General features: G+C 39.9%; 1 protein-coding gene, 1 long non-coding RNA gene and 1 other non-coding gene across 3 annotated transcripts; 1 reads left to right on the forward strand and 2 right to left on the reverse strand.

Annotated features, from left to right (window-relative positions):
• Positions 1–2,147: 2,147 nt before the first annotated feature.
• Positions 2,148–6,273, forward strand: NENF (neudesin neurotrophic factor). Its single transcript, XM_086629285.1, has 4 exons — positions 2,148–2,300; positions 3,573–3,633; positions 4,901–5,004; positions 5,664–6,273. Exons 1-4 carry the CDS (start codon positions 2,148–2,150, stop codon positions 5,838–5,840), a joined length of 495 nt encoding a protein of 164 aa, XP_086485411.1. The 3' UTR covers positions 5,841–6,273.
• Positions 4,605–21,975, reverse strand: LOC147529281 (uncharacterized). Its single transcript, XR_015222930.1, has 3 exons — positions 21,859–21,975; positions 7,720–7,836; positions 4,605–4,642 (listed from the first exon to the last, which is right to left on the reverse strand). It is a non-coding gene; the product is annotated as an uncharacterized LOC147529281 (long non-coding RNA).
• Positions 21,976–26,024: 4,049 nt separating this feature from the next.
• Positions 26,025–26,131, reverse strand: LOC147529282 (U6 spliceosomal RNA). The gene has a single exon (XR_015222042.1). It is a non-coding gene; the product is annotated as a U6 spliceosomal RNA (small nuclear RNA).
• Between the last annotated feature and the right edge of the window lie 508 nt (positions 26,132–26,639).

Raw genomic sequence — 26,639 nt, forward strand, 5'->3', positions numbered from 1 at the left:
GCAGAACGCCAAAACAACAGCCTCCCCTGGCAACCCGGCAGAACTCGTGCAGGGCTCCTGCCAAGGCTCACCCACGCTGCGCTGGCAGAGCAGCAGCAGCGGTGGGGCGCTCCAGGAAGATAAAAGCCAAAAACCATGTAAGAGCTGACTCATGAGCCTACACAGCTATTTTTCTTCCCCAGCATGGAAGAAGTTGTTAACGTTTCATCCTCAAGAAAAAGCATGCACAACATTTCTTGCACTGTAGTGAAGTCTCTGCTCAGTAGATCGTTTCCCCACGCCTAAGACCCACACATAGTGATTTAATAACCAAGGTCTGAAGTCCTTTGACAACAACAATCCTAACGTACAGCTTCTCCTTTCAGAAAGAAAATATTTTTGTTCTTCTTGTTCATTTTTCACATGTCTGTGGCTCAAAGGCAGGCTCTAACTCAACCTCGAAATCAGTCACACTTCAGACAGACAGATGTTGGCTAGTATTCAGCACTTGCTGCCCTCCCCTGGGGAGACACTAATAAATAATTATTTCAGAATAAAAGGTAACTCTATAATGTGACTTGAACCAAACTGACAAAGTAGACTTTTGCACAGGTGTCCTCCCAGGTGGATTATAAGCAATTCTTAAAACAAAAAGCAAACCCATTTCTATCTCCTATTTACTGTCCAGATCCTTCTCCAAAGTGTTCCCAGCAGCATGGGTCTCTGTGGCAAGCCCCGCAGGGTATTTGCAGGCAGAGTAACCAGGCAAATGCCAGAGCTCACTCTTTTGCATAACGGGAGCATTCAGGAGCTCTTTTGTCTGAAGTCTTACCAAAGGTCTCTTTTCTGCTTGACGTCTCATACCTGTCCTGTGGCTGGATGTGATGGACAGCCAGAGTGGGAGGCCTGTTCTGAAGCCCAGCTATTGTTTAGGCAGTGCAGGCAAACTTCACTGCTTAAGGAGAATCACAGTCACAACCTTGTAAACTTTCAACCTAACGGGACCGATGCCCAGCTTGCCACACCAGAGAACAGCCTGCAGCAAGCAGTCAGCTCCCAGCTGGCCACAGTAACTCACCTTCTCCATGCCCTGGCTCTGCAGGCTTGGCCCAGCTCCTCACAGGGGGATGTGGCTCATTTGTCATCACCCCTATACTGTGGTGACATGCCCTCACTCCCCTGTGCTTCTCATCTGTGCTGCTTTTGTCATCCAGAAGAGAACTATGGAGACATTGCTTTGCATTAGCTACTGCAGCTCTGCTTACACCAATGTACAGAAGTGTCTTTGGAAAGCCTGTGGAAAAGGGTATTACCTCATGCAACGTGGAACAGGTGTCCTCCCAGGCGGATTATAAGCAATTCTTAAAACAAAGAGCAAACCCATTTCTGTCTCCTGTTTACTGTCCAGATCCTTCTCCAAACTGTTCAGCTTTCACAAAACTCACTGCAAAGAGCAGAGATACCAAACACGTATTTGAAGTCAAGAAGACGGTGTGCTGCAGCATCAAACATCCAGGCTTTAAATCCTTCAAGTCCTCATCTGTCAACACTACAGCGAGGGATGCAATATATGTATCTAAATTGTAAAAAGTTTCTAATTTTCTTAATTGTATACAGAATTACAAACATCAAACTGCTTATTCTTCTGGCAGCCCAGAATGTTTCCCTGTGCTATATTTATAGCATGGGGAAATAACGTCATTTGAAAATTTCCTATTTATTTTCTCCTTCCTTAGGCTAAAAATGTCAGTTTGCTGTGGTTTTTTTTTTTTTTTAAGTCATAAAGACGAAGCCTGTCCTACGTGTGCTGATTTTGTCAAAAACATTTAAAACAGCAAGCAGAGAAACTTCAGAGAGGAAAAAGGATGGAAACGGCGACATCTTTTATTAGCAGCGCTCCGTTACGGTGCGGGCTCTGCATCCCCGTTAGGAAAAGACTTTCCCAGCTGCAGAGCTGAGCCTCTGATGACTCTGAGTAGCGCCGGGCACTTTCCAAGTACTTATTTAATTTCCACGCACGCACGCCTTGGCTTAAACTCTTCCAGCGTGCGCTTCTTTACCCAAACCATCGTTAGGGCAGGAATTCGCCTCCCGGGGCGGGGCAACCAGCGGGACGCGGGGCTGCAGGGCCGGGAGGCGGGCCCGGGCCGCCGCCTGTGCTCGGCGGTATGGCGGCCGGCGCGGCGCGGGTGCTGCTGGCCGCCCTGCTCGGCGCCCTGCCGGCCGCGGCCGAGAGGCAGCAGCTGCGCTTCAGGCCGCCGGCCGAGGCCCCCGTGCGGCTCTTCACCGAGCCCGAGCTGGCCAGATACGACGGGCAGCAGGTAGGGCCGGCCGGGCGGGGGGCCCCCGAGCCTCGCCGGCCGGTTCTTTAAAGGCGCGGGGGCGGCCGGGCTGCGGCAGTCGCTCCCGCTCGCCAGCCGGTTGCGCCGGGCCGGGCCGTGTCGGCAGGCGGCTGGTTTAGGCGCGGGGTGGGGGTCGGGGCCGGTGCGGCTCCCCGGTGGGGCACCCCGCGGAGCCCCCAGCGTCGCCCCCTGCCCTGCTGTTCAGTGCCCCGAAACCACGTTTAAAGTCGGTTTTTCTCGTGCTCTGCTGCTATGCCATTCCCTCCCTCCAGGTAATTCTGGGATAACGTGCTAAATTTAAGGGGTTCGTCGGAAGTTTGTTGGCGCTCGGGTTGCTAGCCGGCTGTTCGCTTGTCCCGCTGGCAGCTGTGGGGTTTGGTACTGACGGTGATGTGGCAGGTTCCTATCTGACTCGGCTGTTTGACAGGGTACTCACACCAGTGAATTCCAGATTAACACCATTTAGCGCCAAAGTAATTTTCTCTCAATACTTCATTAAACCCTGTGTTTAGACCCTTCCCCCCCCACAAGATTACAGAAATAACAAAGCAATTTCAACTTAAGAGTTTTTAGCTTTCTGTAATACAGAAATCTCAGTAGAACTTTGCATTCAAAATGATAAAATCCTACATTGATACTCAATAGATGTTCTGTCTTGAAAAAACTTGCTGGCTGACCACAGGGTCTTCTCTAACTACTTTCAAGAAACTAACCAGCATCTGATTAAAAATACATCTTAGCCACAAAAGACAAAGCAGAAGCACTGGCTTATTAAATATAACAGATGGCAGCAGAGCAGATTTGTGTGTTTATGTATTTATCTGTCTTTTAATTGAATAAAAAATGCTGTTGGCCATATACCTTTTTATCTTGGGCAATATCCATCTGCATTAGGAATAGAAAGATACAGCTGATCATCTTCGAGCAGACAAGCGTGCAGACGAGAGGCGACTTGCAAGAGGGACATGTCTTCTATGATGGTGATACTTAGATTAAAAAGATTCATTCTATATGCTTGAATCCTCAAAAAAAAAAAAAGATAAATCAATCTGGGGGACAGTTTAAAGCACAAGCAAGAAATTTCAAGAGAAATAATGTGTATGCTTACACACACACAAACAAGAGAAAGCATACACCAGAGAATTTAATTATCTTCTTTGTGTTCTGAGCGCTTATGGATTTCATAGCTAAAACTAATTGCCTTTTGCCTACACTTAAGCGTTGAGGATATATTGATGGCTTTCTTTCCAGGAAGGACAGCCCATTTACCTGGCAGTGAAGGGAGTGGTATTTGATGTCACTTCTGGAAAAGGTGAGTTTGCTTCTCCTCTGCTGCTTTGTTTCCATTCTATTATTCAGTCATTTGTTTTTAGATATTCCCAGTGTATTAGAAGCCTGCAATTCAATTGCAACTAAAAGAATATACTTTTTTCTTTTTGAAAAAAAAAAACCCCTCAATTTCCCTCCTCTAACACTTCCTCCACTAAGGTTTTCTCTAGAACTTAGACTGGCTTGAGACTACAGTGCAGGTAGACAGCACAGTCCAGTTAGCTTGGGTGCTGCCAACAGAAACACTGGAGACACCTGCCCAGGCCCCCGAGTCCTCCCCAGACATGGGGTCAGGCCACGCGGAAGCCGATGCTACAGCATTTACTGCACTGGGTACGTGAGCTGAGCAGATCAAAGCTAACTTGGATGTACCCGTATTGCACTACACAGTATTGGCATAGCCACAGCTTCGTACCTCCTCCTGTGCCGGTGCTGGCCTAGCCATGCTGTCCAGTGGCCTGGTCAAAACTCTTGGAAGAGCTGACTGTGATTTTGAAGGGGAAAGGAGGGGATAAGTAATTTTTTTTTCTCCTTTAAGGTTTTCTTACACCTAAACCATTTATTGCTGTATTTGCTGTTTGTGCTTTCCCTAAGAAATACAGATGTTCTTATCTGAACTTCCGTTGCTTAATCCAATTTACAGTTACCATGGTGGAAAGACAGTAACGCTTTTAACTGTGAGCTAGCTGAAGTAATCTTTATGAATTGTATCTCAGGATTTTTCTGCATTATTTAAATTATTTTTTTTACAGAAATTGGGAAAGGTAGCACACTTGCTATAAAACATTTGAAGAGCTCGGGGGTTCCTGGTCACTCGCTTAATGTTGTAATAGGCAATCTAATGGCTTGCTGCTTTGTTCGTAGTAACCTTCTTAATGCAGCTTGTCTGAGCATAGGCATTGGCCAATCTTCAAGTCTTCAATTGAGACAAGGCTTGCCACTGCAAATTCTGTAGTCTGCAAACCTCTCCTCAGAATGTAAAGCACAGCTGCCTAAAAAATAAAGTAATTTTTAAGACTGCAGTATAGGAGTTCAACAGTTGTATTGTACAACACAATTCTCTGTTTTTTAAGGACTGGGATAGATTATCGAAAAGTAGCAAATCAAAAGTCAGTTTTGGAAGGAAGAGCCTTAGACTTGACTTGTTCCTTTCAGTTCACTGGCAAGTGTAACAGGCTGGTGAAAAGTAGAGGCTGAACATACCCTGAACATCAGATCATCCATGGATTTTTTTTTTTTTAATCTGACAGAATTTTATGGAAAAGGAGCCCCATACAATGCTTTGGTTGGAAAAGACTCAACAAGAGGAGTTGCAAAGATGTCTCTGGATCCAGCAGATCTTACTCATGACATAGTAAGAATCTGGACTATTAGTTTAATTCCATTTGCAAAGTTGAATTCTTTTGCGAGATGATGAATTATAATATTCGATTAATCTGTATTAATTTATTTAAGTTGATTCATATCTTTAAATTTAAAAAAATCATTAATATTCTTTAAATATATAAAATGGATTATGTATTTACTGCTCATGAAAGCTGTAGTGCTAACAGTTTTGGAGAGGAAAGTTTTTTTTTTTTTTTATCTGTGGAACCAATACAATTTACATTAAGCATGTAAAGGGGAAATTACCTCTTGTTTAAAAAGATGCTTCCAAAGAGAGTATATCACTTTGTTAATTGATTTAGTTTAGCCTGTCTCTGACATGGCAGTGGATGCTGCCTCTGGCAGTGGCTTGTTGCTTGTTTGAGGTTTTATGTACTTATGCAGGGGAAATGAAGGGGAGATTAACAGTTTGTTTGACCTGAATATATTAAAGTTTTGTCAAGGCTGAATTCGAATGATAAGAATAAAATTACAGGTTATACTATCAATTTTGTTAATCATGCTCTGCAACGTAAACCCAAAAGCTGGCCCTGAAGTTTACAGTAATCAATAAAAAAGAAAAATGCATGTAAATATCTGTATTTTTATTTCTTTGAGACAGGACTTTCATCTCCATATTTCATTTAGACAGGACTCACAGAAGAGGAGCTGAAGTCCCTGGATGATATCTTCAATAACGTTTACAAGGCCAAATATCCAATTGTTGGCTATACTTCTCGACGAATTCTGAATGAGGATGGCAGCCCCAATCTAGACTTTAAACCTGAAGATCAGCCACATTTCAACATTAAAGATGAGTTTTGAGGAACGTTTTTGTACCTAGAGAACGCTTGAGGAGAGGCATGGCAGAATAGGAGATTTATTCCCTGTTTTCTGGAGTTAGCTATCATGAGTCAGTTTTCTGTTTAGAAAATATCTCTGTGTGTACACACACCTTCCAGGAACAAACAGATCCGTGTTAGTGTCATACACTTGGGCTGTTTGGTCGGAATTATGGGAATTATTTCAAATGAAAGTTCTTCCTGCCTGGATTTCTCTGTTTACAAGTGTGTAATGTAAAATTACATTCCTTAGAAGAGAGAAGGAAGCTTTTAATATTTGAAACATGACTAGTCTTTTTGTAAATTCCAAGTTGTTTCCCATTTCTTGGAAAAGTGTGAATGCGTTATCTGGATGAGCTAACATCAATTCTCTGTGCTTCAAGTGAGTGTAGGTATTGCATGTACAAACAGGTGTAATAGATGCTTACATTTTGAAAAGCATTGTGGAATTTAATATTTGATAGGTTTGAGAATACTGGATATAAAACCACTCAAGCTCTTAAAATGCAGTTACTGTGGAATATTTATGCAAAGCCTACAGCTGTAAAGAAAAGCATGTCTTTTTTTTCCCCATGAGAACTACTGTGATGTTTTAAGTAAGACTATTACTATGGTAGTTTTGAATAAATGACGCTTTAATTTTTTAAAATAATTATCAAAGACGTCATCTATGTTAATTATGATTATTTCTTTCTAGCCTCACTCACTCTGACAAAAAAGGGAAATGACAGCCCAGTATTTACCACATACTCTTACAACACGAGTTTATTATAGTACGTTAGTATCCTGTGGATATTGTTAGCATCTTTATACTGACAATTTCAGCTCTCATTTTTTATTTCTGTTAGTTTTTCTTTGTTCTCACTCTGGCTTCATCATTGCTGTTGCAATGAAGTATGCATTCTCATATGTTCCTCTTCCTTTTAACCTAATATAAACCTGCAGATCCTGTAGGGTGATAGCAGACCCCCTTTATGGGCTTTCTCTGCAGCCTTTCAGCAACAAGAGGACCATAAAAGCATGTGCTGCTAACCACTGACTTTCACTAACTTAAGTAGAATGTAAATTGTCATGTATGTGGATTTATCTGCCACTGTGGCAGGTTGAAGTGACATGGAAAAACTGAGCAGCTGCTCCCAATTCTGTATTAATAATATAGATACGACAAAAACACAGTTCTGTATTTTGTTCTGTTTCTTTAGCATTTTGGCTGTTTTCTTTGAAGGAAAGATTTTATTAGATGACTCTCCACTTTATGGTTTGCAGGGGACAGTTGTCTGTCAGTTGAATAACTAGAAAACCTTTTTATTAATTTATCCTTCCTTTCTTTCAGAATGTTGCAGATTTTACTCTAAGCTCGTTTTGTGTCTTACCATTAGACCACGTAATTTGCAGGAGGGGCTCCATGCCCCCCTGCCGTTGTATGGTGCTCTGGGATAGAATGAATAATTTAACATGTAAGAAAATACTATCGCTTCAGAGAATTATTTTTGTTTTGTTGTTAGTATCACTGCTGACCTTTTGTTTAGATACCAACAGCAGTTGGGAGTTGACCCCTTGATGATGCCTGCCCACAGGTATGGCTGCATACCTGCCATGTGTATGGGAGAGCATGGGGGGTTGGTGGTCATGGTGGTGGTTCTTTTGCCAGCGTTTCAGAAATAATTTTCCAGTGATTTTACTGTGATCACAGTAATAGTCTTGGCTTCATCTGGGATAAGAATATCCAGCTGCATTTCAAAAATGTTGGAGCTAGATTGCAACTCATCACCACTGAGTGGCTTAGTGTTACTCTTCTCTCCCTGCTTTTCCTGTTCATGCTATGAAGGTCGCCTTTGCTGATCTCGAAGCGGACAACTCACCTTCTATCTGTGCTGTATTTCAGGTGCATTTCAGTGAAGAAACTCTCCTGTTGCAAGAGGAAACGGTGATACAAACTCAACTCTTGTAGTGTAAATCCAACTGGCCCTCGCTTATGTCTGTGAACAGAGGGAGATGCTCTAGTCCTTCCTCTCTCTTATTAAGGACAAGATTATCGCAACTGAGTGCATTTTAGAATGGGAACTGAAAAGACTCACATTTAATCACTTCCTAGGCTATTTCACTTGAGATTCCCACTCAGTAGAACAGTGTTAGAATAATAAGGCTTTAAGTGGGCATATATCCTTAACACATTTTCACTACTTTAAAAAAATTAATTCAGAGTACCACAGTATTTCTTTTAGTGTTAATTTAATGACAGTATTTTATGTCTAAGGTGGTTTTTTGCCAACAGCCTGAAACTTATTTTGCTATGGTGGTTTTGGTCAGTATGTTGCATTTCCGTGACCTCTGTAGTATTCCAGTAAAACAGGTGTCCTCACTGTCTATACATTGCACTCAAAACAAGCAAATTGTATATGCTATCCTTCTTTATTCAGTCAGCTGCATTTCCCTAACCTCTGTTATCATTCCACTAAAATGGATGCTCTCACTAGCAATAAATTGCACTCAAAACAAGCAAGCTGTGTAAAACCCTGTTGTAGCCCTCCTACTACTCCACACCTCCTTTGGAGAGTGAAGAATTTCTTTTCAATGTACTTGCTGCTTCCAGGTAACATTGCAAATGTCATCATTTTTGCTTCTAATCTGCATCTTTCTGATTTAACATGGCTGTTTGAATGGTTGAGGTTTTAATGAATGCTGTGCTGAGAATTACCTTACTTTAGTATTTAACAACAGTTTATACTCTTCAGAATGTTAAGAATTGTCAGATGGGTTCATTGTTTAGAGGGTGCATAACCTGAGTTGCTGTTTCCCATCAGACACTTTTTTTTCAATAGTCATTCACTTTGATCCTAATACATTTGACAAACTTTTGTGACAGGATATATTCCATCATTTGTAATTTAAGAAGGACTTCTCTTGATTGACAACTGGAGCAAGAGGACTAATAATATAAGCAACTAAAATTCAGTAAAGGGGATTAGACATAAAACGGAGTTATTTATTTCCTAACTGTAATGTGTGTATGGACACCATTTTTTTTGTGGCCCTTTGTCAAAATATGAGTATTTCATTGATTTAAGTGAATCAATTTCTTAGTTTTCTTACGCAGAAAAGGCCTTGTGTTACTTTGAGAACTGCAGCCTAGGCTAATATTCTTTGTGGTCTAATGATACCAGCTGTGAATTCATAATAACATAGGAATCAGTGTAGGATCATGTTTCAGACTGCACTGGTCAGACCTGTCAGACTTTCACATTTCAGTAAAAATTAAAAGAGGATGCTTATCTGTTTAATTAGAATGGGAGAAGCCTGAACACAGTTTGTAAAACACCTCCTTTAACTTTTGTTTCAAAAACACCATCAGGGTACATATTCAACAAATGACAGTTTGGAAAAGCATTTAATTGCGGCAGGTTTTCCCTTGAAAGTCTCCCAAGAACATACAGAACTCACTTGATAGTGCAGAAGAGCAAACAAGGAACAAAATGGTTTAGCTGACTTTTACAAATGTATTCTTTTAGAGATAAATATTCTGAACTGAAATGTGTTCAATGTAATTTGCATCTGTTCAAGACAAATCGGAAGAGATGTGAGGAGTTTCATATAGGAAGTCCAACACTAATTTTTCAGCTGATATGCTTAAACTGGAAGGAAGAAATTAAAAAAAAAAAACCCTTTTGACTACTTTTGTGAGTGAAAAAGCTGCCATTCAGTAGGATTCAGCTGTGCACATCAGTAAGATGTGCTAAGTAGCTCTGATGAGCATTTACATATTTTCAGATGAACACTGGATATTCTCAGGGATATCTTGAAATCCTCAGAGCTGACATTAAGTGATGACAATCATACATTTTGTTATCTATCATCCATTTATGCTTTTGCTTAACATTTCCATACAGGAAACAACAAACAAGTCAAGCAACTTACAACAAATGCATGCACCATGAGTAATATTCAGATAAAGTAAAACACACGTGAACCTATACCCTGAAAGCTATTTGTTTACATGGTTACACAGAATGGCTATTTTCAAAGAAAATCAGTCTTTATCTGTGAATGCTTTGATTAAAATGAAAAAAAAAAACCACCCTCTTAACTTTTAGAGTTGTAATAATGACTTCACTCAGAGCCCTATCTGTGAATGCTGATTTAGATAATTACAGACATAATATAGAACATATCTGACTGCTTTGACAGAAAAATCAGTGCTATATCCAAAGGTGATTATTGCCCCCCCCCCCATTCAATCAGAGTCTCAAAGAACTAAGTGTATGATAGGTGGGCATCACTGCTATAAGTAGTCTAATACCATAGGCATGATTTTGATCTCGGCATGAGCAAAACCATCCCAACCCAGAAAACAGAATAGGTGGGAAATGAGAAAGTACTTAGTGTGCTATTGAGACAATTCATACTGGTAAGGTAGATTTGGCAGAGCAGTACATGCAGGTCTGATAACAGACAGTGCTTCCTATTCTGTCGGATATGGTCAATGATAACAATATAAACTTGCACCCTTACCTATCTGTTGGTTTTTACATAATGCCTTCTGTTTTGGCTTTTTTCTTCCTGTTCAGTAGGTGTGAGTCCTAATTTACTTGTTTACAAAACTTATGCTCAGATCTTCTTGGCTTGGGTTATCTGCTGACAAGAAATCCAAAATAACAGATAGAAACAGAGATTAACATTCTGTGAAAAAGAGAGCTTGTGCACCTGGATGAACTGCAGACCCACAGGAAGTATTCTTGAATAAACAATTCCTATTGCTGTTTCCCATAGGTTATTTGTAGCTGTTGCAATCAGAAATCCTGCACTGTTAATGAATGTGCAGATTACTATGTTCTGCAGTACTTCTTGACATGAGCCTTTATCCTTCTGACGTGAGACACTATCCTTCTGAGAAGTGAAAAGTTTAGAAGAATCTGGCTGCAAGCCATCTTGGAAATAAGCTATCCAAGAAAAATCAAAATATGACATAATTTTCCCACAACTTAAAGAAACCTCTCTGAAAAAGGAAAATAAATCGATGACCCAATGTCCATATTTTACCTTCTAGATTTTGCTGGAAGTTTTCTCATATTGTGTAAAGGCAGCAAAGCAGAGACTTGAATCTAACCCTCGCACTGTGAAAATCTGAGTCCACTTCTTGGCATATCTACTTGAGCTTTAGGGATTACAACACAGATAATAGACTGATGACAAAGAGTTGAACACATGAACTGAATGCAGACAGGCCTAAACTTGTAGGAATGTTTGAATGTAGAGCTGAACTTAAAGCCTTACACCTGTCTTTTGTAGATAATAGAATCTTCGAATGAGAAAAAAAACCCATTTAGGTAGCATTTGTTTCAGCCAGTAGAGGAAAGGGAATTTTCTGGCACTTGGACAGATAGAATTAGATGAAAATTGAAGTGAAAACTTCCCTGTGCCTAATTCTATGCTCCTTTGCAGAGATAATAAAATCAGTTGTGTTGGATACACAGAGCATAGTTACCAAGCAGTTAACTGCCTGGAGGATAACTTTATAGATTAAACTGATAACTGGTCCAAAATAGCTGTGGCAGATCAAGAGTATCCTAGGAAGCTACTCTTCTTTTTGGAGGCTGTGGCTACATACCCCTTATTTTACACTACAGTGCTGTTTTAGTAATGATCACAGAGAAAGGCCAGGTAACTCAAACTTACTTATTACATTTAACCCTTTATTAATTTTTATGTTTGAGCAAAGATCCTAAAAACATAGTCTCATTAAAAAGAATAAATATTGCTCCACGGAAAAAGAAGTGTTTATTCTAAACTGCAGAACTGTGCAGCCATGCATCAGACCTAAGTACACTTACGGCAAAAGCGTTAATGGAAGGCATTACATGTTTAAATTGAGATTATATTCTTAGGTAACATGCCTGTGTCCTACATTATGCTTGGAAGTGTCTCAAGAATATCACTGATTTTTCCTTATTTATTGTTTAATCATGCTCTGTACTTTAAAATAGTTATGCAATAACTTTTTAAGAATAGGACAGTAGGACTTTCAAGGCATGTGTGATGTATTTTCATGTTGCAGAAAGACAAGCATACACGTATGTCTGAGATACACAACTGACAGATCTAGCAGTTTAGACAAAGGCAACAGTCTTACAGTCTAAATTATGTATTTCTTGAACTGAAGAGGTCAGAAATAACACCTGGCAGTTTTGATGCCTGACACAACAAAATGGTAAACAGAAATAAAATTATGATGGCAGCGTGTAGGGATATCAGAAAAGTCCTCAGTATTCGCGTGCAAAAGACCAACCTATCAATTTTAGTGAACTTGAAAGGATTTTAAGAACGCATGCTTAGTAGCAATGCGTTTAGCCTCTGATTCTACACATTAAATATTACATAGGTCCCTAAATTGCTGCTGCCAAGGGTAAATACTTCCTCCCTGTTTCTCTGAATGGTCGTCTTTGAGTTGAGCATGTTTTGCAGCTGGAAAACAGGCTGCTGAAAGGTTTATATGCAAAGCAGCAGATCAGTGAAGGGAACAATCCAAGGCAGAGAGAAGGAAGGTAAGTGAAATTCTACTGAAGAGAAGCAGCAGGAGATTATAAATAACTTGCGGGAGAGTACAGTTTCAGAAGAGGTGAAACTTGCTGATGCACTCAGAGAAAAGGTTGAACTTGAGAATGGAAAAGTGTGACATCCTCCTTGGATACAGTTCTGGGAAGATCAGCATGAATTAAACAGTTCATGACTGCTGGCTCCTTGCTTGACATCCTCTGTCTCATTTTCCAAAAAAATACTGATGCCTTTAGCTTTGATATCTTGCAGGTGTCTGGATTCATAGAAATTCACACTGCTGCTATTCAGTCCATAATTTACTAATTTTTCTCATTTTGTCTTTAGACAAACAGTGCTCATTCTAGTTTCAGCAGGCTTTAAGAAGGCTGGAGTTCTGCTGCTGAAGATATGACCAGGGACACAGAGATGAAGGTGCAATTCTCAGCCTCACTACAATTTTGCAATCCTTAATGCAAGGTTTCCTACCTGTTAAATAAGCTGATACTTCCCTTGAATTCCCTTTGTTTTTCATCCCTATTGACACTCTCAGCCGTTTGAAGATCATTTTGGTTGGACATTTGTGCTGGTGGGACCCTAAGATGGCTGTAATATCAAGAATGCTACTTTCTGAAGCTCTAGCTTTAATTTCCTCAATCCAAGGAGGTATCGCTTTGCGGTGTCCCATCTTTCAGCTGAAGTGAGTATGTTTTAGCCATGTTCAGGCATGTCTGACATCACTTGGAATTTCCCTATATGTCCATTGCTCAGTTGTTTGTTGAAATACTGGTAGAAACCACGATGACCCCAACAGTACTTCTGGCTCAGCCACTTGAAGACACTGCGTAAGAGGTGTTTCACAACATTGTCTAGAGTTTTAATGATATATTCAAAACGTGCAAAATAAAGGTGCAGCTGGAAGCTAGAAGTAAACTTTCCATCCACTAGGCTTAGCTAGTTTATGACAAAATAGACTAGATATTTCAAATAAGTAAGAAAGAAATGAGCCTCCAATCCCGAAACAACTGTTTGTAGCCTTTGCAGATTAAGATACACTAACCTGAACTTCCCTAAGTACCTAAAGCAGCTTTTCAGTTTGAAAAAAAAGTAAAATCTTAAGCAAGATTTCATTTTAATAATTGTTAGCTGTATCTGCTTCACAAAGTAATATATCTATGGGAAACTTTAATACATAGGGAAACAGTTACAAGCTATTATTCCACAAAATTGTAGCTCACCTTATTACAAGCCCTGTCTTTTTACACACAAGGGTATGTGTGTAAATTCCTCATGGTACCAGGAAAACAGAAATACAAGCTAGTCTAAGTCTTTTAAATGTATCTGGTTTATGTTACCCTTAAAAAAAAAAAATCACTCCTATTCCACTAAGCTGTTTAATTTAACAACCACAGAAATAAATCAGGGGTTGTCCTGATACAAGCTGAAAAATTATCTCACTTGAATGTGTTTTCTTCACAGCTGGGAACCTGCTGGCCCCTTCTATTTCTGATTGCGCACGCTGTTCAGTCACATAGTATCACTGGAATAACCGCATCAATTTACATAAATACTTTAAAATTCTACTTAAAAAAAAAAAAACATATTCTGGTTTTAATGCAATTTAACTGAAAACAAAGACAGCTAGCACCATATGTAGCGAGGTCTCCATGAGCCACTGGAAAGCACTTGATTTGCAGGCAGGGTTTGGAAAGCCAAATGAATTCTGCAGAATGTTTATATAAAAGCGTTACTCTCCATAACTTCCTCTAACTGGACTGTTCTTTCATTTATATCTTTTTCCATCAACTCATTTAGACTGAGTCATCGCACCTAAAAATAGTTTAGATTTACTTTTATCTTTTTATACTCAGAAAAACACCACAAATTGGATCGTGCCTACATGCAGTTATCTGAGAAAACCCACTCTGTTATTTCAGCTCATTCCTTTCAGTGTCTGAAAATCACTGAACCACATACTAAATTGGTAGAAATTTACATAGCCATAAAAGTCAAGGAAGTTACGTGCGAGAATCTGACCCCAACTTATAAACTGTAACAAAGATCACTCTCTAGGCCATAGACAATGTCTCATCTTTAGATACCCTGTTAGAGCATGACTGCAGTGCTGTTAATGGAACCATCCCAGATCTATGTTGGTGTTACTTCAAGTAAATCTGAGCTTCTTGAATTTCATTTTTTTTGCATGTGCCAGAGCAATTTTTCTATGCAGCAGGAGCCAGCTCTACACCCCTGGAGCTGAAGGTGGAACTCTGTGAATAGCAAGCTCTTATCCTTTCTGGGGCAAATCACAAGAAAGAAACAAAACCAACTGTAGTTTATCATTTTGTGCCCTGCAATGTGGTCTTTTCAGAGAGAAAAAAAACACAGAAGGGATTTTAGTGGAGGAAGAAGTGGGACTATAGCTGCACACAACAAGAGCTGGTATGAACTTTAACAGTAAGGCTTACCACTCGTACATGTTTTTAGCAAACACAAAGCTCAAAAGTACTGTGAAACATTAATACAAGGGAGAACCGCACAGATATAATTTACCTGTTACTTATCTCCTTCAGAAAACAGATTTCTGCTTCAAGCTATAAATCATTAAGACCTCTAACTTTCAAACAGTGCATCACAAACTGGCTTTCCGGTTTATAAAAATCATCCTAATACGCCTGAGCACTGTTTTCTTTCAAGAAAGTCCACAGAGAGCCAGCTGTCTGAGCTGGTTGTGTTGCTCTGTAAGGTTTGTAAGTGTCTCTCTGGGAGTTTTGTTTTGGTTCTATCATTTAATATTCATGACAATCATCATTAACCTGCCAGCAGAGCTGTCTTAGCTTCCTGCCTCCAGACAAAGTCAAAAGTTTATTCCTAGCCCACACAGCTCCTGGAAGTCTACATTTCCACATTACAGGCTATTTTGGCTTGGAATTGCTATGTTTATCTAACAGGATGAATAAAAAAACCCCAAAAAACAAAGAACAAAACCAGAAGAACTTCTAGGGAAAAGATAAAGCAAGAACAAGAGGGTGTGCAGTACTCCTAGTTAGCAACAACATGGTTAAGCAATTAAATTAATCTGATCATTCCAGCCCGTACACCAACGCTTTGGGAAAGCTGACAATTCAAATGTGTCTATTAATAATAAAACGTGATGGGGCAAAGGGGAGGGGGAAAATCCTTGCTTTTAAGCTGCATGGAGTAAGCTGTGCCACCTTAAAATTACTCATAGCCCACTGCATATCTGTCAAAATAATATATAAATATTGAGAGTACTAAATAATTTCAGTGTCACTGAGAAAAAATATATTCATGCTAAAAGCAAATTCTGTAATTATATTATGATTTTAATGTACATATTTTTTCATCAAGAATGTCAGAATAATCAAATGATGAATAAAACTCTAGACAATTCAATTACACAACTCCCGGAGAAACCCAAGGGATGCTAAGTTTCAGCTTCCCCAACCAGACAGAACAAAATATACAATAGGTCCAGTCCTGCCAATGTGGAGCAAACTGAAAAGCTATTGGAGAATCAAGAAAAGGAAAGAGTGACACGAGGAGGAGACAGTGATCAGAGAGGGAGAAAGAGAATAAGAGTAGAGAAGGACCCTCAAAATTAAGCAAGAGAGAGGTAATAGAAATTTTGAAGCTGACAGCCACAGCAGAGTAAGAGATGACCAGAGCCAGCCTAACTGCGGGGCTGGTTCCTGCCTCATTATTTCAGACTAGCGTAGTGGGGAAAGAAGATACGCACATTTTAAAGAGAGAACTGTTGGGGATTAAGTTTTATATTGTACCTAGTGATTAGAAGAAATATATGTTGAATTCTATTTCTCCCTCTAAGTTTCTATGATGGTTTTTGTTCAACCGCAGTTGAATGGAGGGAAAGGGGGAGAGGCTTACTTGTTGCCTGAAGGAGAAAAAATGTTTTTCCTTATTGCACACTACACCCTGCAACAGCATCAGAGATGGATTTGTCAAAAAATGGCAGTTGAGGGAATTACAAGCTCACTCTCAAGTCAAGACTATGACATCTCATGATCTTTTCTAAGGAGGTGCACATTTTCCAGAGGGAGCCAGTCTCCCAGAGGTGCTACTGGTAACAATGTACTTCTAGAATTATCTCAAAAATAAAGATTTTGATAAAAGCTCCTACATAAAACTTTAGATAACAGATTTCTAAAACTCGTCAGTGGATAAACAACTTTATGAATGTTTCTTCCCCACTGACAAAGAATTCAGGAGACTCAAGGAATGTGAAATACAAATATCTAACTCAATGAACAGCCATCTACACATAAAATGAAATAATTATAAATTCTTAATAATAAATACCAAAATTAATAATAAATTAATAATAAATACCAAAAACAGGAACAGCAGAGAAGAGTAGGGCACGGGCCTCTTAGTTTCTATCAAATGGGCACCCCAAATGAGCATGCAGATATCCTGAACTAAATCAGAGTTCACTTGTACTTCCTGGGTGGAACCAGCTTGGTCGTAATAGGGGGAGTACCAGCAGCTTTCACCAAACTGTTCCCATGCCACAAACCAGCACTTCTCAGTCTTGTTTCAGACTCCTTCTGCAAAATCAACTCTACTGCATTTGGACCGGTTTAAGGCTCTAGCAGCAGAAAGTCCACCAGGACTCAAAGCCTGTTACGAAATCCTAACAGGAAGACCCAATTTTCTAGCATCTCCTCTCGTACTTCACATGTACTTTCATAAGCCTGATCCTGCGAACTGTTTAGTAACAATAAGCCCCCCAAGTACGACACAAATATTAAATGGAAGAAGAGGAAAGCACAAGGTAAGTTAATTTGCCAGCAGCTGGGTTTTCCTGCACCTCTAAGGGGAGGAAAGAGCATTTATTTTCTCTAACTATGATCGTTACGAGGCCTATACCCATTAAGTCTATGCAGAAAATAATGATTTTACATCTTTAGTAAAAGCTGCTTATTAAGACTGCTAGGTGTTGTAACACCTTTAAAATCAAGGGAAAAAAGGCAGTAAAAATAAAGGAGAAGCAGCTCCTACTACATACCAAATAGCGACTCAATACAAGAGAAAAAAATTTTCTCAGACTTCTTTCTGGAAGCCACTTTTTGAAAGATTTTATCTTCTCTTCAAAGCCAGCTGTTAAGTATGGCTTTATGATGATGTGGCATGGCTGTTGCGTTTTCAAAAAAAAAAAGGGTGTCCCCATTAGACTGTTTCTGATCTCCTTATAGCCACAAGCTATGCTTAATATTGTTTATTTTCTGTAATTTGTTAGATCGTGGTTTACCCTCAAGTATATTTTATTTCAGTATTGCTCTACCCACTGTTGATTCAAAACAGTTAAAGAAAGAACAGGACAGCAAAGTATGCAGTAATAGGTAACAGGCCTAGAGACAAAGCTCAGAGAAAATTTCAGTTCAGAGAGTGGCTATTTCTCTATAAGCAGAAATCACCTACAGGCAATTTTCCTTGTTTTTAGAAGCCCATTAACTTTGATATTTATGAAACTATTAAGCTGTTCCTTTGGAAACAACTACAGCAAATGCTTCTTAAGGTGGTTATGAAGCATAAGTATTTTTGTCTAGAAAGCTTCTTTAGAATTAATGAAAAAAAAAAAGAAATTTAGCTCTTGTAAATATACCTTCAAGGCAGCTAAAAGAGCAATCAAAGTTTGCTTCACATTTCAGTCCACGTTTTCCAGGAACATCCCCACTAGGAAACTTCATTAAATTTAATACTAAATTTAATTTAGAAAGAGTTCTGTTTTCACTGTATTTTTCTTCCCTCAGATTTTTTTCCTAGATGGATGCTTTCATAACAGTTTCTTTGGTTTGCTTTGTTTCTAGAACTTGAAGTCATAAACCAGTTTTCGACGAGTAATTGGTGTACATCAATAGAAATAAAGAGCTCCAACTGAGCTATGCTGATTTTCACTATTTTAGAATCCAGTCCCTTCTCCTCTCCCTGGAGCACAGTAACCTCCTACATTATCAGCTTTGATGTTTTCTATGGTGCTCAGAAAAACTACATATTTTATATCATTTAGATTAAGCACCAAAAGAGGACCTCTCCAATTATGAACATAATTACACATCCACTTTTCTTCCATAATTCTTGAATTAGACAGACATTTGCTTTTGCCTAAAAATACACTGGAACTTCAGAGCTCTGTACTGCAGTCATTAGTGTACATTATTATCCCTTTCCCTCCACATCTCCTTTTGCAGAGATGTAATGGATTCATGCTACAGGGAGTTCTGACAACACTGGGACACATACTGTTGCAAGATACAGTATAGGATAATTAATGACAAACTCTGAAGCAACCACTAAATCTAGCTGAAAGCTATAAAAAGAAACCATACATTATGATGATGCTTATTTTTGATTTTGCTGGGGGAAAAAAACCCACAACCCACACCAAAAAACTCAAAGCAAAATTTCTTTTCCAATTGTATACTAATTTGCAAAATTAAATAACTCCGCAGGGGTTTCACTGCCAGTCTGAGATAACCACCATACAATCTGGCTTTTGCACTAAATAAACACTTCAGATAATTGTGTTTACATACATAATCAGGATTAGGCAAAGATCTTTCACAATCCTAACCTGAAAAAGCTAAAAGCCAGAAGGAGTAGGGGCCTTAAAATATTTAGCAGAGCAAAATGCAGGTTTGTCTACCCTAGACTTTAAGAACACGACAATGAGCACATCCCCTGCTTAAGGCTTAGTTTAGGCTATTAAACAACTCTTCTGATATTCTTAAAATTTCACTGGCTGAGATGGGAGGGTAAAGCTTCTTGGAAGACAAAATGCAGTTTAGATCCATTAAAAAGAAGTTAAACTCAAGAAAACTGACAACAGCGCATTTCAAAATACAATAGTAGATTGGTTCATAAACCAACTTTTTACAAAGAAGCAGGAGGCATATTTCCCTGCCTGTTTTCCTTAGTAGCTACAGAGAAAACCGACAGGAAACAGAGAGGAACGAAAAGCGAAACTCAGCACTGTTTGCAGTCCTAGAGAGGAAAACATTTTTTGAAATTTAACTGTGGGCAAACATAAAATGTAAACAAATAGGTATCACCTCCCAAGCACCAGCCACAAGACAGACAAAAAATTCTGAGCCACGTGGATGTGAACACAAAGGTGTGCATATAATTTTACCAAAATGATGCAAATGACCCAAGTCAGAAGTGGTACATATGCAGGCAAAGGAAAAAAAAAAATCAGCGAAACACTTTGTAGAATAATCCTGAATTCTCCCAAAGAGAAAAAGAGGGAGCAAGAGTTTTCCAACTGCAGTGCTGACTGAAAAAGAGAGGCTTGGGTTACTGCCAAAGGAGCTGGTTCCTGTTGTCTTTTTTCCTTCTACATTCAGGGAAACAGGACCTCAGTTTAATCCCATTTTGATTACAAAGAATGTACACAAAGATATATCACGTCATATAAACATTTTTGACAGAAATAAACTAGAAGAGCTCAAATACTGGCCAACTATTGCGGTTAAAAGTTACATAACTTCTTTCATGTATACTGATATAGAAAAAAAAAATCCCACAAAATTCTGAAAGACATCAGGCTTTTAGCATTCAGAATTTGTAATCCAAGTTGATTTTTAACTTAAAGAATTAAACAAATAGTATGAATGTAAGGAAACATTCTATCTCACAATATACAGATGAAACTCAAAAAAGTGTGGAGAATTGAAGACATGGACAGTGGGATCGAGTGCACCCTCAGCAAGTTTGCCAACGACGCCAAGCCGTGTGTTGTGGTTGACACACCAGAGGGAAGGGATGCCATCCAGAGGGACCTTGACAGGATGGAGAAGTAGACCTGTGCAAACCTCATGAAGTTCAAAAAGTCTAAGTGCAAGGCCTGCACATGGGTCAGGGCAACTCCAAGCTAAAATACAGGTTGGGCGGAGAATGGATTGAGAGCAGCCCTGAGGAAAAGGACTTGGGAGTGCTGGTGGATGAGAAGCTCAACATGAGCCGGCAATGTGTGCTGTATCCTGGGCTGCATCCAAAGAAGTGTGGCCAGCAGGTCGAGGGAGGTGATTCTCCCCCTCTGCTCTGCTCTCGTGAGAGCCTACCTGGAATACTGTGTTCAGGTCTGGAGTCCCCAACACAAGAAGGACATGGAGCTGCTGGAGCAAGTCCAGAGGAGGGCCACAAAAATGAACCGAGGGCTGGAGCACCTCTCCTATGACAACAGGCTGTGAGAGTTGGCATTGTTAAGCCTGGAGAAGAGAAGGCTCTGGGGAGACCTTCTAGCAGCCGGCCAGTACCTAAAGGAGGCCTACAGGAAAACTGGGGAGGAACGTTTTGCAAGGGCATGTAGTGATAGGACAAGGGGTAATGGCTTTAAACTGAAAGAGGGGAGATTTAGATTAGATCTAAGGAAGAAATTCTTCCCTCTGAGGGTGGTGAGGCTCTAGAACAGGTTGCCCAAAGAAGTTGTGGATGCCCCATCCCTGGAAGTTCAAGGCCACATTGGATGGGGCTTTGAGCAACCTGGTCTAGTGGAAAGTGTCCCTATCCATGGTAGGAGTTTGGAACTAGACGATCTTTAACGTCCCTTCCAACCCAAACCATTCCATGATTCTACGAAGAATGGAAAAATGATCTAGTCATCACATAACTGTGAAACTTAAAGATCTCTATTACATTCCTCGCAAACCCCAAATTACAATATTCCTAGGTAAATCACTGAAACCCTTAAGTCTCAGCACTCACCTTTACAAGTCCTTCTGAAATCACTGCCTGAAGCTTCACTCTGTTCTTACCTACATTTCAGATCACTGAAAACTATGTGCTACGAAGCAGTATGAAGCTCTTTGATTCTACACAAGTCAGAAACCTTGAAGTTCTTAACCTCAAAAGGATTTCTTAAGCATTTTCCCGCATTAATTTATTTTTGATGCCTCAAACAAGAGCCAATAATGTGCATGCAGAAACATTTCCATTTCCAAGCAATACAACTGAGCAGAAGAAAATACCTGGTCCTGTACCCTTGACTCACACAGGTAACAGAGTCTCTCTCAAGTTTAGTTTTCCGGGACAAGATTTCATGGAAAGTTCTGAATGTGTCTCTTAATTCTGATTCAGAATAGAGAAATATATAGAAGGTGCAGACTTTTGCAGAAAAAAGAAATCTGTTTCTTGTCTAGCTCAAGTTACTAGCAACTTCAACTGACCTGAGCCAGAAACCCTTGGCAGGAAAAAGAAATTCTTCTGCTGCATTTCCACTATCCAGCCTAACAGAATATTTGTTTACATATCATAATTATCAAGCAAGGCACAAGTGATTTTAACTTATTTTCTCAAATAATATTCCGTTATTGGCAGCAGATTATCTAATACAGTTGTGCTCAGCAAGAATGGGGCTGGCAAGAAGTGATTTTGTAACAAAAGTAAACAGCATTTCTGAGCTGTTGTTCTTGCTTATACCTTGTACTTACAGTCTGTCACGTTGGGAGCTGGCAAGCCCAGGACTGGTGTCGTATCATTTCAGTCAGCTAGGTATCACTGGACAGCAGGCTTTCCAGAGTGACCCATTTATTTTTCTGAGATGTAGGTTTTTCACCCTGAAAGGCCAGTCCTCATTCACGTAAGCAGAACAAGAGAGACATCCAGTGGCTGAACCATTTAAGCATATTTTTTAACCTAACTAGAGACAAACTCAGCAACGTTCTTACCTATTCCATGTTCTTGCATGCATAAGAAACCATTTATATGCCAACTACCAGACATACAGAAACAGAGAAAAAATAATTCCAGTGGCTGAAGCACTATTGTCATCTCTGCTGTATATTTTTCCTGCAACCTACAGGCTTCCTCACTGCGTACTCCAAGTCCCATCTATAGTTCTCCCTTTTTCTTTTAAGCTTAACTTCATTATTTTGATTCTAACCTCATGTGAATTAGCACAGGTCTATTAATTTTCATGGAGCTGTAATGGTTTGTGTCAACTCAGAATCTCATTTTAAATGTCTTGCCATTCAGACATGTACTTTTCATATCTACCCTTTTCTATTCAAATATTTTCTCTAATCTTAACTCTGTTTGTACTACTTATTTTTATCTGCATAGTAAACAGAATTCCCAGTCACTGCTGAAATAAAATTCCAGAGAATCAATAGTAAATCCTACTATTAAGTGGTTTGATCTTCATGTAAGAGCAGGGAGAAAAAGATTATTAAATTTACTAATATATATTAGTAGTATCTACAGTATTTGTTACAAAAAAAAAAAATCCGTATCTTTATTGTCACATCTAAGCTATTTCTTGTATATAAAAATACAGCTTATTTGGAAACATAAATCAGCACAAAAGGGCTTAGAAACTCAAAAATCTGAAGACAGGATGAATAAATAGAAGGGAAACACAGAAATAAACTTTTTGACAAAATATTACCAATATTAATTTAGAAGTAATTTATTTGCAAAAATCGGCTTTGTCACTGATACGTGGTAAATAATTAATTTTTAAAGGCCTTGGCCCTTACAAACTTGAAAGATCTGTATCAAAAGTTCTGGTAAGAGAGTAAGGAACGGGTCGATTCTTCCAAATTTAGTGAAGAATTGAAGGCAGGCAATTGCTGACTTCACTTAAAACAGTGCAAGATGAGGTGCTAGGGATACAGGTAAGGGCTAAGAGCAAATTTTCCAGCTTGTAGACAGAAATTTGTATGCAGCCAATGAGGTAAAAACAGATAATACGATGTGATGGCCCAAAATTAGCAGGATAAGCTACTTATGAAAAGACTGACATACCCAGTATGAGAAGAAATTTGATTCTCTTCTTACCACATACATATATGGAAAAGTCATCACACATAAGCCAAACAACATATCAAGCTGCAATAAAATTACTTCTACTATTAAAAAGAAAAAAAAAAACAAAACAAAAAAGCAACAAAACCCAACAAACAGAAGGCGGCTCACATCTAGTTCTGTGCCCTTTGCTAAAACATTTCACTCTCCTGTGCACTTCCTTGCAAGGTTTTTTTTAACTGTACTGCTAGAAAAACAATTGCCCCAAACAAAACACAAAAAAAATAGAAAAAATAAAGAGAGAAAGTAAAGAAACGTCCAGAAGGCACTTCTTACTGCTGCTTAGTAAGAATTCCTTGGTATAGCTTTCATACCAACATTAATTCTGTGCTTGAATTAAATAAAACATTTCTTGACTATCAAATTGTCCACAGGGGTTGATTTCAATTGCTAACATCAGTAGAATCTACTTTCGGAAAGGCTGTAAATCAGTATATTCATGGACTTCTGCATATACCCTTTTGTGACTGAAAAATTAGAGCAAATAGTTTTCCCTTATCATTTCAGACCATATTTTATGTCATTGGAAAGCCAGGCAGGCTCCATCGAAGCAACAGACCTGTATCAAATCAAAAGCTGAAATCAGAACCTCAGGTTCTGAAAATCCAGTGCAGCCTCTTTACCAACAACCTTTGGACAAGGATCTAGTTCTTTAAATATTTTATCAAAACACTGCTGCTGCTCTTATGTTTCTAAAGGCGGTATCTAAGCAAGGCAGAGTAGATGACATTTAGAGAATTGTTAGACATACAGTATATCTATTTTTCAGTTTGAAATATTTTTTAAAAGAGGAAGTATCCTGGACTTGCTGTAAGGCAGAGTTGTTCATGTTGTTTAACCTTAGGGATCTATCTTGGTATCCATGTGGCACCCCCCTAATCAGAAAAATCTCCCTCCCCCAGGCAATTCAGAATACTTAATGTGGAGCTTATATTCTCCCTGCTGACTATGTACGTGAGGGCTATTTGGTTTCAATATCATGCCACAGAATCATAGAATGCTTAGGTTGGAAGGGACCTCAAAGATCATCTAGTTCCAATCCCCCTGCCATGGGCAGGGACACCTTCCACTACACCTGCCCTGTGTTTGTAAGTGATCAAACAATAACAGCTGTTGGTGAGCTCTGTGCATGATTCATTTATGCAGGTGGAGGTCCCTGGCACTGATCTGAGATGTACAGCTTTATCTTAAGCCTCAATAGCCATAGCAAGCCAGTTGTCAGCAAGCCTCACTCCTTGACTAGTCTGGAGAGGGATGCTGAGTTGAACTAATGTTGTTACCTAACTGCAGGGCCTTGTGTGGTGGTGAACCATACACGTATTAAAGTCTAAGCAACATTTCAGTGTCTTAAAAACCCGTATGTTGGAAAGTTATTCCATACAAAGCAAGCCACCCAAGCAATCAGCAATTTAGTACAGGGCACTGGCAGAGAAGAATGTGGTTTGTCTGACAAATCTCAAGACTTACATCACTGCTATTTCCTCCACAGCAAATCCTTCGCTGATACCTTTATAGCAACACTTTGTAACACATTGAGCTACCGCTCATCCAACATACATCTCCTACCCCTCAAATCAATTTTTATCAGTGTTAAATTTTAACCGTCCAGTTGCCTCACTCAAATAACCCAAGAAGAGGACTTGTCCATCTGTTAAGTCCTGAACAGTGGCCTCCGAAAACAGAGAGACACCTCTTCATCAGTCTGGACTCATGAAAATCATAGAATCATAGAATCATCAGGGCTGGAAGGGACCTTCAAAGGTCATCTAGTCCAGCGCCCCCGCAAGGAACAGGGACATCTCCAACTAGATCAGGTTGCTCAGGGCCTCATCCAACCGGACCTTGAACGTCTCCAGGGATGGAGCATCCACCACCTCTCTGGGCAACCTGTTCCAGTGTTCTACAACTCTCATGGTAAAAAATTTTTTCCTAATATCCAACCTGAATCTACCTCCCTCTATTTTAAAACCATTACCCCTCGTCCTATCACAACTGGCCCTCCTGAACAGCCTCTCCCCATCTTTCTTGTAGGCCCCCTTGAGGTACTGGAAGACCGCTATAAGGTCACACCGGAGCCTCCTCTTCTCCAGGCTGAAGAGCCCCAACTCTTTCAGCCTGTCATCACAGGAAAGGTGCTCCAGCCCTCTTATCATCTTCGTGGCCCTCCTCTGGACCCTCTCCAACTGGTCCATGTCCTTCTTATGTTGGGGACTCCAGAACTGGACGCAATACTCCAAGTGAGGTCTCACGAGGGCAGAGTAGAGGGGGAGAATCACCTCCCTCGACCTGCTGGCCACGCTCCTCTTGATGCAGCCCAGGACACGGTTGGCCTTCTGGGCCGCAAGAGCACATTGCCGGCTCATATTGAGCTTCTCGTCCACCAGTACTCCCAAGTCCTTCTCCTCAGGGCTGCTCTCGATCCATTCTCCGCCCAGTCTGTATTTGTGCCTGGGATTGCCACGACCCAGATGTAGGACCTTGCACTTGGCCTGGTTAAACTTCATGAGGTTGGTACGGGCCCACCTCTCCAGCCTGTCGAGGTCCCTCTGGATGGCATCCCTCCCTTCCAGCGTGTCGACGGCACCACACAGCTTGGTGTCATCGGCGAACTTGCTGAGGGTGCACACCATGCCACTGTCCACATCACCGAGAAAGATGTTGAAGAGGGCCGGGCCCAACACGGACCCCTGAGGGATGTCACTGGTGACCGGTCTCCACTTGGACATCGAGCCGTTGACCACTACTCTCTGAGTGCGGCCATTGAGCCAATAGTGCGGCCATTGAGCCAATAAAAAATATGGAACGCTTCACGAATTTGCGTGTCATCCTTGCACAGGGGCCATGCTAATCTTCTCTGTATCGTTCCAATTTTAGTATATGTGCTGCCGAAGCGAGCACAAATCATTAAGCGAGCACAAATCATTAAGTCTTACCTAATTGCTGTACTCTGGAGATGTAAAGTCCCTCAGATTGCTGCTCCATTGGGGGAGGGAAATGACACTGGCTGGAGGTGATACTTGGTTTCTCATGAACTTCTTTCTTTCTATACTTATTCCTGTGGGAAAGTGCAGAAAAATGCATGTGAATTTTCTCCTATTAGAAGAGTTATTAATTATCAACAGGGTAATTGGTGACATTTTAACCTGTATATCATTACAGTTAGATGGATACCAGGCAGTAACTTGAAATTATTATTACTTTCTAGTTACCTCAAAATAATTAATATTTTTTTTAATGTAAAGGTTAAATCAACAACTGATTAAAACTAATTAATCAATTATTTAATCAGTTAGGTCTAAACATATTAACAAAACATATTCTAATATGCCTATATGAAAGGTAAAGAAAATAAAAGTAAACATCTGAAATCTGGTTTTGTTTTGTTGTTTGGTGTTTTTTTTTCCTG

This window comes from Tauraco erythrolophus, chromosome 2 (genome assembly GCF_009769465.1).
Source record: "Tauraco erythrolophus isolate bTauEry1 chromosome 2, bTauEry1.pri, whole genome shotgun sequence".
NCBI lineage: Eukaryota > Metazoa > Chordata > Aves > Musophagiformes > Musophagidae > Tauraco > Tauraco erythrolophus.